This window comes from Xiphias gladius, chromosome 3 (assembly GCF_016859285.1).
Source record: "Xiphias gladius isolate SHS-SW01 ecotype Sanya breed wild chromosome 3, ASM1685928v1, whole genome shotgun sequence".
NCBI lineage: Eukaryota > Metazoa > Chordata > Actinopteri > Istiophoriformes > Xiphiidae > Xiphias > Xiphias gladius.
In genome coordinates this window covers 18,558,433-18,572,584 of record NC_053402.1, presented here as the reverse complement: position 1 = coordinate 18,572,584, position 14,152 = coordinate 18,558,433, and the positions used below count along the sequence as shown (strand labels likewise).

At 38.9% G+C, this 14,152-nt stretch overlaps 2 protein-coding genes across 2 annotated transcripts in view; one reads left to right on the top strand and one right to left on the bottom strand.

Annotated features, from left to right (window-relative positions):
* psmg3 (proteasome (prosome, macropain) assembly chaperone 3) overlaps nucleotides 1–14,152 on the top strand; it is a 185,019-nt gene that overhangs the window by 51,389 nt on the left and 119,478 nt on the right. The gene's annotated exons all lie outside the window — the stretch shown is intronic.
* The window catches only part of elfn1a (extracellular leucine-rich repeat and fibronectin type III domain containing 1a), a 39,904-nt gene continuing 37,207 nt past the window's right edge, over nucleotides 11,456–14,152 (bottom strand). Inside the window, 1 exon segment of the mRNA XM_040117555.1 lies at nucleotides 11,456–13,730. Within this exon segment, the coding sequence (XP_039973489.1) occupies nucleotides 11,456–13,730 (2,275 nt within the window).

Here is a 14,152-nt window from a genome sequence, read left to right as displayed (position 1 = left end):
AAGTCTTGAAGCTTCTGCCTAATTGCATTCTTGCGTTCTTTTCTGCACCACAGTCATTTCTCAGTTCAACGGCTGCAAAGTTCAGAGTTAATAATTCTAAAAAAAAACAAAAACAAAACAAAAACACACGAGCAACAAAAATTGAATATTTGGTCATTAACAAATACATAGGATGTTGTTGGACATTAGTTGACAGTGGTTATAAGTGCCGTTCATTGACAGTGAGTTAATAATTTCATTTTTTGCATGTTTTCAGAAATCATGTCACTATCAGGGCAATCAGTGACAGCTTCCAGAGACTTCATGATTGCTGAAGACTATAGTATGCACCAGAGCCTCATCCAGGAAATACCAAGTGCCTCTGCAATCAGAAAAGCGTCCTCCAGGAAAGAAAGGAGAAAAAAAAACCCCAAAAACCTGTGATTGCAGCGTTTTTAGATTAAAAGACACCACATTGAGGACATAACTGTGGTGAATTCCCAGCTGGGACAAAAGCGCCAACAAAGTGTGGCAGAGCGATATCTCACATTCTGTGATTTCATTGCTCAAGATCTTGTAGTGACGCATACAAAACAGAGCGCAGCGGCAGGACGTCACTCACTCATTTCACCCAATTTTAAAAGAGTCTTTCAAATGCTGCATTGTTTAAATCAGTGCTTACCTGCTGACCTGCTAGCAGCCTTCTGCTTCACTGCTTGGATCACTTGCAAGTGGCCGTGGCTTAGTGAATAATAGAGCAATTTGGAGCTGAGGAGGATTGTTGGCCTCTACCCACACCTCCCTCACCTGCAGTGTAAAACCGGGAGGAGGAGGATGTGAGAGAAACCACAAAATTAGACCTCAGCTACATTCTTTTGGAAATGTAAACCAAGTTTTGGCCAACCGATCCGAACACCCACCTCCGCGCTGACCCATGGCATTGCTCTGCTTGCTACCGCTGAGTTAACGGTCAAGAGCTGTTTTTACTCATCGCCCCAAATCACATTTGATGTGAGATATTTATGTATACACCCCCAAGTTCAAAATGAGTCATGAGATATTTTAATGTTTTACAGGAAGAGAAAAGAGAGGCATTTTGACAAAAAAACACTCAAAATACATGTATTCTGGACATTTATTTGACTGGAAAACAAGATAATTTAATGATTAACACAGGGACACAGGTTTAGATTTGGAAAGTTTACTTTTTAAAATTTCACTGTGTCTTTAAGAGACAAGTGAAAATGTCCTATTGTTCATTTTTCCACACAGACTGTACTAAAAACAGTATTTACATTTACATTATTGACTTTTCTTATGTCTTTCTCAGTGGCTTTTTTCATGATTTGTTATAATAATACATTTCTTTAGTAAACTACTTATCAATTTCAAAGTTGATTATAAACAATTATGTCCAAACAGATTCCTAGTCTTTAATACAGGCAAGTAATTAACATGCTACTTTAAAATGTGGTGTAAGGAAATGAACTGATCCAGGCTGTTATAAGTGTGGTCAAAGGAAGTCTTCACCTCTGAAATGAGTGGTAAATGGGTGGAAAGCAAATTCATAAAGCTACAAGGGGGAAATAATTAAAGCCTAAAAGCTTCTTATCTTCCACAAGAATGGAACCATTGATTTTTTTTTTTTTTTTTTTCTTTCTTTTTTTGTGCTCAGCCTCTTCTCGTTTGATCAGAAGAGTCTTTGTTTGGCTGGGAAAAAAGGAAGAGGACCAAAGATGTGCGGAAGAGACAGGCAGGCTCATTATTGCCAGAAGCAAAAGTTCTGGGAACAGAAGTCACGTGACCTGTGTGGGCACTTGTCTTATATTTTCTGGTGTGTGAAGACTCTTTGATTTGCTCTAACTTTCATATCGTAATGAGCTGTTCAGTGCCTCCTGCTCCAACATGTAGTGTGCTCAGCAGTTCTTCTTCTCTTCCCTGCCAGTAATGTTGACTGGTGGTCCCTGTGACCTGCCTGTGCACAGCGCTCATTTGAAGGATCATTCACTTGTTCTGCTTGGCGATCACCGGCGCTCTCATCTCGTCTGCTGTGCCGTGTATTAATGAGCGGTTCCTCTGTCTTTTTGACTCATCAGAATCATCCATCAGCATAAATCTCCTTTAACAAGAGAGAAGAGTTTCAGCCTGTCAACACGAAGTTGCTCATAGATCACAGGCTTCAACACCCCTTGGTTTAAAAAAAAAAAAAAAAAAAAAGTTATAGATTCATTCATAAAATTCTTCCTCGGGGGATAATCCACAACAGTAAGCACGTTAGTCATTTAGCTACGGATGAAAGTGTTACTTTACTTAAGTAAAAGCACCAATACCATGATTTAAAAATACTCCATTACAAGAAAATTGTCTCTTTTGACCGATTATCATATACTACATTAGTAGACTGTTGCTGCTGATGCATCAAGCAGTTGATAAATTTTCTGTCATTTGACTTATATATTAATCTGCAACTATCTTGATCACTGCCGATCACTGTTTTAGTCATTTTATAAGCAAAAATTCCAAACATTTGACAGTTATACCGTCTAAAATGGGACAATTTCCTTTTTTGTGTATTACATTGTACTCAATTTCATATCTTTTGGCTTTGGACTGTTGGTTAGATAAAATTAGACATTTGATAAAGGGACCTTTTACCTCTAACAATTTTTCAAACAGGCATTTTACACAGTTTTCTGATGTTTTATAGACCAAATGATTAATAGAGAAAATACTTGGCATATTAATCAATGACAAAAATAATCGTTAGTTGCAGTCCAACTTCTTTCTAAATGGACTATGGTCTAATCTTTTCTTTTTTTTTTTTTTTGGTAAAATTTGGGATAATTTTTAAAAATGAAACAATGTAAGATGTTTAGAGGGGTAATGTCTCTTTGGTGGAACTGAAACTCGACAAGGGGTCCCAACGGGGTCAATAGCCAGAAAGGCTGGGAACCACTAGGTTAAATTTTTAGCAATGCATTGTATTTTGTAACCAACAGTATGGAACATGCTACTCTGGAAGGTAATTAGTGACTACACCTGTCAAATAGTGGAGTAAAAATACAGTGTTTTTATCTCTGAAATTATAGTGGAGTAGGAGTATTAAGTAGCATAAAATGGAAATACTCAAGTAAAGTACAAGTACCCCAAAACTGTACTGCTGCTGAATGCAAATCATTTTTTAATATCTAAATTAATGTATCACATTCAAAGACATTTTAAAATTTTGTTTGCAAGCCGTATTTTCCCCAGAGACCCTGCTGGTCGCTGTCTACGCTGGAAATGCTATTAGCTTATTTCATCACCCTGCAAAGCAGCTTTATGCGAGCTCAATCTGTTAATTATCCTAGTGATTTGAGCTTTGGTCTTAGTGCAGATCTCATTTTAGAGCCCACTGTATTTGCTCAGTTCATCTTAGTTGATCACCCATATCCAATTAGACATTGAGTTTGACAAGAGCCAAGGAACTTGTGATGGTTCCTCCCCTCAAATACTCTAAACTCCGAACCTTAGTCATGCTCTGCTGACAGCTAATTAATGCACTCTGTGCCTTTTCCAGGGATAGAGGGTCTCCATTGCTAATCTTCGTGGAAAGGATGACAGGGAGGGCGTTTATGTGCGTTTATGTGTAAAAAATGTCTTAAAATTAAAGTAATATTTCTGGCTTGTGTTCCACCTCCACTATGGACATGATCTTTGTCTTTTCACAGTATCGCTCTTCCCGGGAAGAAATCCAGAAACAACATGTTGTGTGTTCTGGGATTAGGTTGACCTTTTTTTTTCTCATTATTATGCTGTGTTCCCTAAAATATTTGTTTGCTCAGGATCAACATAAACTCTTGGGTAAAGCCCCAGTTCTGTGATCAGTGCACTGCGCCCTGTTTTCTCAACCATGACATGATGGAGTCTACAGCTCAGAGTTCAGTCTGAAATCACTCACCAGTTCTCACATTCATTATTCCCTAAATAATAAACACTCAATGGGTAATTAAAGGGAGGGCAGTGGATTTTGAACACTTATTAATCATCATAAATTGCTATTCAGCAGTTGGGATTTGGGGTTTCATAAGTGAAATCCAAAAATTCTCGAAATTCTGCTCAAGTACAAGCTTACAGCAGTGTTGGGTGGGGTTAGAGGAGTTGGAACCTCATATCATGGATGCCTGTTTACATTTGGTGATTCATGATTCATGCTGTGTGCCAACTGAGCTGTTGTTTTCAAACAGAGAGAGCAATTCCCCTGAACCAGGCAGTGAGCACTACTTATGCTTTAGTTATTACAATTCTTGTCTTAAAAAATATATCACATTTCTATAAAGAGCCTTACGCTTTGGATGGTTTTCAGGCTCACAAACACATCTGCTGACCCTTTTCCATGGCAGACCATATGCATTTTTAGCAGCATGGTTACCATGGTAGGGTCTGTCTGTCTGTCTGATGGACGGTTCGTTCACCACTTTGGTCCTGACTAAAATACTATAGAAATTTGTGGTTCCCAGAGGACGAATCTTAGTGACTTTGATGATCCCCTGGCTTCTCCACTGGAACCACCTGCAGTTAGACATTTTTGGCTTTCAGTGAAATGTCTTAACAACTGTTGGATGGCTTGCCTGAAATTTTTTACAGACACTCATCCAGGTCAAAGTTTTAATTTATCCAGTGAAATTATCTAAAGACAAAATTTTGTACAGACATCCACATTTCTTAAATAATGTATCCTGACTCTGCAGCTCTAAAACTTTCAACTCTTGGTGGCTGGTCCAGCATTGCCCCTGCCATACAAAGATTAAGTGAGGGGTTACAGGTTGAATCTGTGTGTAAATTCTGCCTTAATTCTAACCTCTGTTGTTCAGTGATGTGACTAACAAGAGCAAATCAAAGTCAATGCCTTTCACAGTCTGCCCCTTCCATTTCCCTCCAGGCAAGCCAAACAAGCAAACTGCAAGGGAAAGGTAGCAAAAGCAGCAATGTAAACAAGCTACCGATGGCAGAGGGGAGTCAAGCTAAGTACATCTATATGGTTATTGCTTTGTTGTTGGAGTTTATTGTATTTTTTAGGAAAGAAGTAAAGAGCAATTCCCGGGCAGTGTACAGTATATGAGGCAAGCAGCATGCTGATAAGACTCCTTTCAGCTTCAGGTATGGAACAGTTTTTGTTTATCTTGAGAATTAACAGATATCCAGTGTAGTAATTTATACAGTTCTTGGAAGACGGCAAATATAACAGAACTAAGTGAGATGGTCAGAACACAGCCTTGGTCTGCTTCTGTGATTTTTTGAATGCTGTCAGGACGGTGTACTCGTTTGCTTGTATCTGCCAATCAGCAGCCCCTGCAGGTATTTACCACTCATACTGTGCTTCCAGAAAGCAGACCTAGGAGGAGCAAAGTCATAGAATATGATAATATGATGATTTTCACTCTGTGAATGGGCCTGAACTTTTGCTTTTGGTGAATGGTGGGTGTAAGGACACACAGAATTATGCTATGGGCTGTTGACGCTACTTTCGTTGATGTATTCCTGCTTATTTTCTCCCTGTATGATTGTGGTAAAATGGCACGGAAAGACACCGCTGCTCTTGCATTTTGAGAGGGTGACATCCAGAACTTTTACTTTTAACATTTACTGTTACCATTTTCTATACCTGGAAATATATAATACTGTTTAGAACTGGCAATATTATCACCTAACCTCACCACATTGTGTGTTTGGCCAGTTGTTTACTGGAACAAAAAATATACACCAAACGAAAAACATGGGTTCAGAAAATATAGGGTCATTTTGTTAGTTAATCTATCAGTGCTTAGTTTCATTATCCCCTTAATCACATTAAAATATGTGACGAGCTGTACATGGAAATAATTTATGTCAAAATGAGACAGACAAGTGAAACCGACATGAAAGGAGCTGACGTGATTATTGGGGAGTTCTATATTGGTGCACCATTACCAGCTGTGCAAGCTGACTTGACTTGATCTGACCTTTAATGCACTCCAGGCCCAGTATGGCACATGGGATGTCATGATGAGCCACAAAAATATCCACCTGCACATTTGCACAGTTACACTCCTAATGTATACAGCAGTAAATTGGGGTTCAGTTACTCAAGAACAACAGGTTTTATACTTAAGACAAAGGCTTGTTTTATGATTTAGATAAGTTGAGCTCCTTTGAGCACCTTGTTGCATAAATGTTTGCATTAATGATGAAAAATGGTAGGACAGGTCTTGGCACTAATGGACAGGAGGGCTACTTATTTTTCCCAAAGAAAATGGTATTGTTTTTTTATTTTCATTAACATAAAAGGTTTTTACCAACTGGCGTTCATAATGCTGCCTTTGAAGTATTACTATCAATTACCTACTTTGCTTAAGTATAGACTAATGCCATCTTACATCTTATGTTCACTGGATCCGGCTGTGTTATGTTCTGGTTGTGCTCCGGCTCAGTCACGGCTCCACCACATTTTCAATGTCGGTTGGAAATGTTTCAAAAGAGGAGCATCTGTTCTTCAGCAAATACATTTGTAATACAGCTGAGGGTTTTTTTTCGACATTACCTCGTGTTTTACAAGCTTACTCAAAAAACACATTTTCGGCTCATTTAGATGTGGTGACAGATGCTTCGTGCAAACTCTTAGTTTTTCCCGTCATCGTTATTTTAAATGGCAATATAGCTCATAACGCAGCACAGCTGTCATTATCCTGACTCCTGACACCACACACCCCCATGTGTACAAGCCCAGGAATAATGTACCCAAAATAAAAAGGTCACTGTTCCTCAACCCTTTTGATTACAGTCATAACACTGGTCTCCTCTGACAGGTAACCCTTTAAATCTTACAACCAAAAAGTCAGAAAGAGTAAACAAGATACTGAACCAAAGTTATAGAGGCACAATCATGGTAGGAATGTAAACATGTTTTGCCTCAACGATTTTTTTGGCCTGAAATAGGGACTATAAGGCCTTCAGTAAGACCTTTTGTATGGAAAACACTTTGGGGTCATAGCTACAACTCTGGACCAATTCTGTGTCAAGAGCTGTTGCAGTGATGTGGATCCTAAATGCTTTGCATAGATGGAATCAGGACACATTGACCTTTCAAACAAAGTTGTCCAGGTTGTGTGAAGAATGAGTCCAGTACAGACCAGAACACACCTGAAGTAGTGCTACAAAGGCCAAAGCATCCTAAGGGTTGGGGCGGTGTATTTTAAAAGGTTAACCTGGATTTTTGTTTGTTTTGTGTGATGTTGTAATGGTGATAAAATAATTATTTCATCTGCAGTGTAGCAGCTTGGCAGTGACTATGGGTAAAAATTGTATTTATGAGCAGCGAGGTTATTTCTAACTCGTTCTGTTGTCTGACAGTAGAAAAAGAAACCTATTTAAATAAGAACAACTATATTGTGAATTCAACTGCAGTTCAGTAAACACACTCTTTGTGATCAGAGAGCTGTCTCTACCTCCCTCTCTTGCATTTTTACTTACTCTCTTTCTGCCTACTTCTCACTAACTACAAACATACATACATACTTTTGGTGGTGTTAAGACGAAGTCAGTAGCAAATGCAATTGCATCATAGAATATTAAATAAACTGGCAATAAATATAGGCATTTATACACATTCTAGAGCTAGACTGATAAAAATCGGCCAGAATAATATAGAGCAGAAGGCAGAAGTACAGAAATGCTACACTAGGGTTTAGTTAATATAGAAACATTGTCATTGTTACATAGTTTATCTACCAGAGAGCACAGATAAGTTGATTTTTTTATTTTTTTTATTTAACTGTTAAATATTGAGCTCATAATCTATCTTGGTCACAATTCTTTAAAAATGTTGACCCCTGTTAAAAGAAATATGAACGGCCAATATATCGTTTTAAAATATATTATATATTATAATATATCAGACGTGGCCGTCAAAAATCCAGTTTGGACGTGAATTTCACTGCTATGAGATGTGAGCTGCTCCAGCAAAAAAATTAACTGGGTGCAGAGCCATGAAAAGAGCAGCAAGTGGTCATGGTCATGGAGCCGGTGGACATGACGCATCATGTGCGTGGAGAGCTGACCCTGAACATGACGCGGCCAGATCCGGTGGACAGTGGCCGTTAGAGAAACTGATCCTGGCATTAAAGTCATAATAAAGATGCTGAGTGTATACTGTATGTGCACCCTTAACTTTATTTCACAGTACTTTGTCTGAAAGCAGATAACATAGTATTAAGAAATAAAATTAAAAAAAAACACATTTTTGTGCTCTTGTTTGTTTTGATGCAATTGAACAACAACTGTTGATCTTTCTAGAGGTTTTCTCAACACTTGTAACTCTTATTAGACACAGAAGTGCTACAGTATGCAGTATAAAAACATGTTGCTAAATAGCTAAATGAACTAGAAACCTGACAGCTCTCAGAAGATACTGAAATGCTTTTATAAAAATAACAACAAATGGAGACTCGTCCACAGCATCAACAGTGAAATAAAACAAAAGGTAATTTACACTTGTACACATATCACAAAATCTTAAGGCGGTTGAAATATTAAGTCAGACAACCAAGTTAACATTTTACAAGGTGCTTACATAACACATTCACATCAGGCTCATGAATGCTTCATTTCACATTAATGAATAATAACAGCATCATGACACACTTACATGAAATGGACGTAGCATTATGACACAGAAAAACACAAACAGACTATCTGATGCCTGCAGGTACACTTGCGTACTCAGTGTCTTATGGAACAAAAACGAGTCAATGACAAAATATGTCACTAGACAAATTCATTCCCTAAGTTCAGCTCTACTATCTCAATTCACAGTACATACATAGCAGTATATATCTGCCCTGTGTTAATATTTTTCAATTCCTTGGTGTGGAAGTGACAAAATATATAAATATAAAAATATTTATATTTGTTTACACTCTGATGTTGATGTTGGCACCTACTTTTGGATTATGCAAAATATGCCATGTGACCAAAACTGAAGTTAAACAGAAATAGAGGTGCAGGTGAAGTGATCTGACACACAGCATCTCTGGAAAAATGCAACAAGAATCAAAGCAGAACAGAATGGTTTGCCTGATGTTAAAGACGAAAACCAAAAAGATATTTGTGTTCCAAAAAGTGGATCATCATCTGTCAACTGGAGATAGTGTTTGTGTTTTATTTAAAGCACCACAGATTCTGGGCAAAGTTTTATTAGGGCTGTCCAACATAATAAAGTACTAGTTGGTTTTATTGAAATTTATTGAGCAGCCACAATAAGTGAGTCTCCATGAACCTGTGTTCATGAGTATTCTCACTTTGCACATAAAGGAGATTGAGTGGAAACATCAAAAATTTGAGAAAAAGCAGAAATATTGGAAAAAAGTTGAGGAGACTGTTGCCTTCCTCAAAATAATGCTTTAAATCTAATAAATGCCATATTTCCATCATGTTTTCAACATTGTTTTCATTTGCGGAAGCTGAGGTTTGATTGGTGCTCTTTAAATGACCTCATCTTGTTGAGAGTTAGCACCATCAACTGTTGCTCTCGATGCAGCAAACTCCTAATATTCACATAAGAGTAGCGAACGGAAACGCACTCAACAGCATTTTCTTTCGAAGATTTTCTGATAATTTGGTTAAAATTTGCACTAAGTTTGAATGGACACTTGACTAACGAGAGCTGCTGATACTTGGAAAGTAGTTCTCTCTGTTTCCTTAAATTGAGACTAATCATACATTGTAATCATAATTGCAATTCAGCAAAAAATTATACAATAGCAGTTGAGATTTTTTAAAATATCTCTGCAACCCTAAAATGACTGATATGAAATTCAGCTGCTTAACCTCAAAGAGCTCTTCTCTGCTGTTACAGAAATCCACATCCTTGTTGCAGATGAGTAGGAAAATTGAAAACATATTTATTTCTTATTCATAAATATGCAATGAATCATTATGAGCCTGTTCGGAATAAGTTATATAAACAACTTTCAAAGAAAAAGTGTTAAGTCTTATATTTACTCAAAAAATTTCATCATATACAAATTCACAGCCAGTACGTCAGAGGATTCAGTTTCACATTCTCAAATTTTACTCTAGCATGTTCATATTCATCTTGTACGTAGCTTTCATAATATACAAAAAGATTTGACAGCCTAGCAGTTAAAAATAAAATGAAACCTCTCAGCAAGCAACAAGGCCCAGCCGAATAACAGACTACTTTCCTGCATTTATCGGATCAAACATTATGCAATATAATACACTGGGAGAAATATTAAAGCAAAGGAAAAAAACACAGCCGGTTATAGCACTAAATAAATACTTCCTTGAAAATACACATAAAAGCTGCCATAGACAGATCAGAATATGTATCTGTTACATTCATCCATCGGGCTCGCTTACAGGGAAGAACAGCTATCTGTATGTCGCAACAACAGGTGACAGCTGCCTTCCCTTTGAAGCGTTAGTGATTAATAATGGGCTCTCAATACCATATTGTGTGTGTGGATATTATTGTTTCCCAATGTGTAAAGGAGTAACTGATACAATGAAAAGAGAGGAAGTCAACGTGGATCTACTGCTGTATGTTCATACGGTTCCCAGATCATGCTGAAATATTGTAAACATTTCAGCTTTTCCACTTTGGTACTACAGACACAAACCATGGTTCACGAAAACTGATGACTCAGCTTCATTACAGCATGTGATATACTGCATCTTGCCTGCATGACGTCTACCAGAAACCATCCAGTGAATACTGCATCGTTCCATTTAGGGGACTTTAAAACTGAATCCATCTGTATCTTGTAGATGCGTGTAAAAGCTTTAAGAAAAATAAGAATAAAAAAAAACAAAAAAACATTGGCAGTGATGGTTAAAATGACAAATGTTCTGACAGGTTTAAAGTGGGACATGCCATTCTTTCGCAACAAGATAATCTAAATAAGCAGCGCTCCATTTGATAAACCTGATTCATCCACTAATACATTTCCATTTACACAGCAAACATTGCAAATATAGAAACCCATATCTGTACATAGTTTTGTTGAATTAAATAAATGCAGGGAGGGAAGGAAAAGAAAGTTCTTTTTGAATGAAAGGTCCAGATAGTTCTTCAAAAAATATTGAGGTTTCATTAGACACATCTTCATATAGTAGTTTCATATTACACAACAGCAAATCCACTGTCACAGGACTTGGCCATGCGGTACCCAAAAACCTATAATCCATTGTCACATATATATATAATTAATTTGCAATATATTTTCTCTTTGATAGATAAAATTTTTCCTGTTGGATGCTTTACATAATATGACAAATTTAAAGAATCTTTACCCCATTTTCCACAGTCAAAAGATAATTTTATACAGGTGAGTGAGTAGTTGATTATAATATGGAAGTTTCCACTGATTCAATTGTCAGATGAGGTTCTTGTGTCATTTCTGCAATGTGTGGTCCATTTTAAAAACAGCTAAAGAGGTTATGATTTATGTTGGGCTGATACACCTTTCCAGTAGTCTAAAATATCATGGAGGTCCTCATCCTTTGCAAACTGGACTTTCTTACGCAGTGCGTGACCTGCAGCCATGTACTCCTCATCTTTGTGCCGTTTCCGGTGGAGTTTGAACCGCTCCCAGATGCTGTGTGAAGGTTTGCAGTAATACTCTGGACTGGAGGAGTAGCTTAGATTGTGATACTGAGATGACAGCTGGGAATATGCTAAGTCTCTGGAGCGGGAGTGAGTAAGAGGCTCCAACATGGAGGACTTGTGGCTGTCAGGTCCTTCAAGCTCCTCTATCTGAGCATCAGGGTAAGAGTGCCGGTGGTCACTGTACTGACGGATCTTCTCTGCCTCAGCCCTCAGGATGGTGGAAGCAGGTGTTACAGTGAGGATGGTCTCTCTTGTTGGGGAGGTTTTCTCTATGTACTTGGATTCAGGGCGATAAGGCCTGGGGCTTCGCATGGGCCCTCCTGTGGCAGTGCTGGGCCTCTTTGGTGAGACATCAGAGGTCCGATGCCTCTGCAGAGAATGATGGTAGCTGTCCTTGTATGCTGGGGACAGAAGGCCAGATTTACTCTGTGGGTGTTCTGATATCAGTACGAGCTGAGGCTCTCCTGTGGACACTGCTCCAGATTTCACCCCTTGAAAAGAGGTGGATTCTGACTTTAGAGCATCTATACAGTTGTTAATTATCTGATTGACTTTATCCACCTCTTTGGCAATGGTGGAAATCTCTGCCACTGAACCCTGACTATTCCCAGCCATTCCCATGTCACACTCCCTGCGTTCATGGTGGTCCACACTTCGCACCTCCATGTAATTTCCCTTCATCATTTTAGGAGTATCACTTATCTCTTGAAATTTGTATTGATCCATTTCACCAGTAGATGGTAAGTACGGCATACGTGCCATGCTCTCCCCAGCCAACAACTGCTTCTGCGACATTCGGGAAATAGTCCCTCCTTCCAGTTCTTGTCCATATTTGAGTTCCATTATATTTTTCTTCAGGCTACCTGATTTTTTGTGCTTTTCATCTTGCTGACGCTTTCTTCGCAAGCAATAGTAAACCACCCCAAGAAAAATGACCATGCTAAAGAGGCAGCCTAAAATTGTCATAATATAATGAGTAGCAGTTGCATTGTTTACAGCTCTGTCCTTTTCAATTCGAGGGCCAGTGGTGACTGTCAGACAAGTGTGATTATGTCTAAGAGAGTTACGTATTGAAGCAACACAGTATGTGTAGTTAGTGTGGGGTTTAAGGTTTTTTAGTTCAATATCCTCCTTTATATCTTTCAGGTTTTGAATATCTGTGAAGAAGCTATTGTTGTACAGAACCAGGATGTACATCTTCTTGTAAGGATGAGGAATCTGAACTGTAATGGTGGCACCTGTATTTGATACTTGCTTCACTTTCATCAGAGGCGTTACTTCCACACTGCTGTAGGTTGCACTGATGGTAATATCTTCTGGTTCTGTCCCTGAGGGACAGTCTTCCAGCCCACAAAGTGTTGAGTCCGGTGGGGGTGTTGTAGACTCAGTGGGCACGGCAATAAATGGTGTCACATAGTCATCAGTACACACAGTCGTGAGCATGTGAAGTGCATTTCGAAATGCTGGATTGTTAGGATTCTGGCTCAGTAAACTATAACCAGAGACGCCAGGCGGGGAGTCGCAGACCATCCGCTCATTCGTCCTGTTCGGGAAAACTGAGAGCCATTTGACAAAACCAAGTAATTCACATGAGCAGTTGAAAGGGTTTGTGTACAGCTCGCAGGTGGTCAGTTTATTCAGACTTGTAAACGTGGACCCGTCTAACTGCTGGATTCGGTTCATGGAGAGGTCAATGTTCTCTATGTTGGGGCATTCCCAAAAGGCATTGGGTGTCACAGTCTCAATCAGGTTTGCCTGGAGGTAGAGGTACTGCAGCTTTCCTAAACCCCTGAGGATTCCCTCTGTCAGGTTCCGCAGCTTGTTGAAGCCCATTTGAAGGACTTGTAAGTTAAACTGAGCAGAAAAGGCCCCATCCTCTATGTAGGAGATTTCATTCTTTGTCAGGTTCAGGTAAGTCAAGTTGGCAAAGCGACTAAGGGCAGAATAATGGATACTTTTGATTTTGTTTTCATTCAAACGAAGGTCCACAATGGTGCTGTTGATATGCTGTGGGATGGCCTCATAGGGTGGTTGGTTTTGGCTGCAAATTGCAAGCCATACAAAGCCCTTTTCACCCTCAATTAACCAGCAGTCTCCACTGACTCTGCCAATATGAGTTAAATATACAATGGTTACAGACCACAACAAGGCACTCATCACCATGCCTAAGCTGCAGGCCATTGGTGCTTCTCTTTGAGTCTTGAGCAGAGCCAAAAAAATATGAGAAGAGGGTGATACTGCTGTGGTTTCAGTGCAGCTGAGACGATCCTGTTGAAAAATCAGCTGGATGTTGAATTGTTCTCAGGGCCAGAAACAATCCTTTTATTTGTCTCCTCTTCATTGATGGATGGTGTTGTCCACATGTACCAGTCAGAAAAATATTGAGTATCTGGCTTTATACAGAGTTTCTTTCATGGAGGTTTGCCTGCAGTGAACTTGTGGTGGTGCGGTTTGAAAGAGATTTCACCACCTCAGGTCGGCTTGTGCTTTTCTCCTTAGTAGTTACCATCATTAAATTGTCTCATC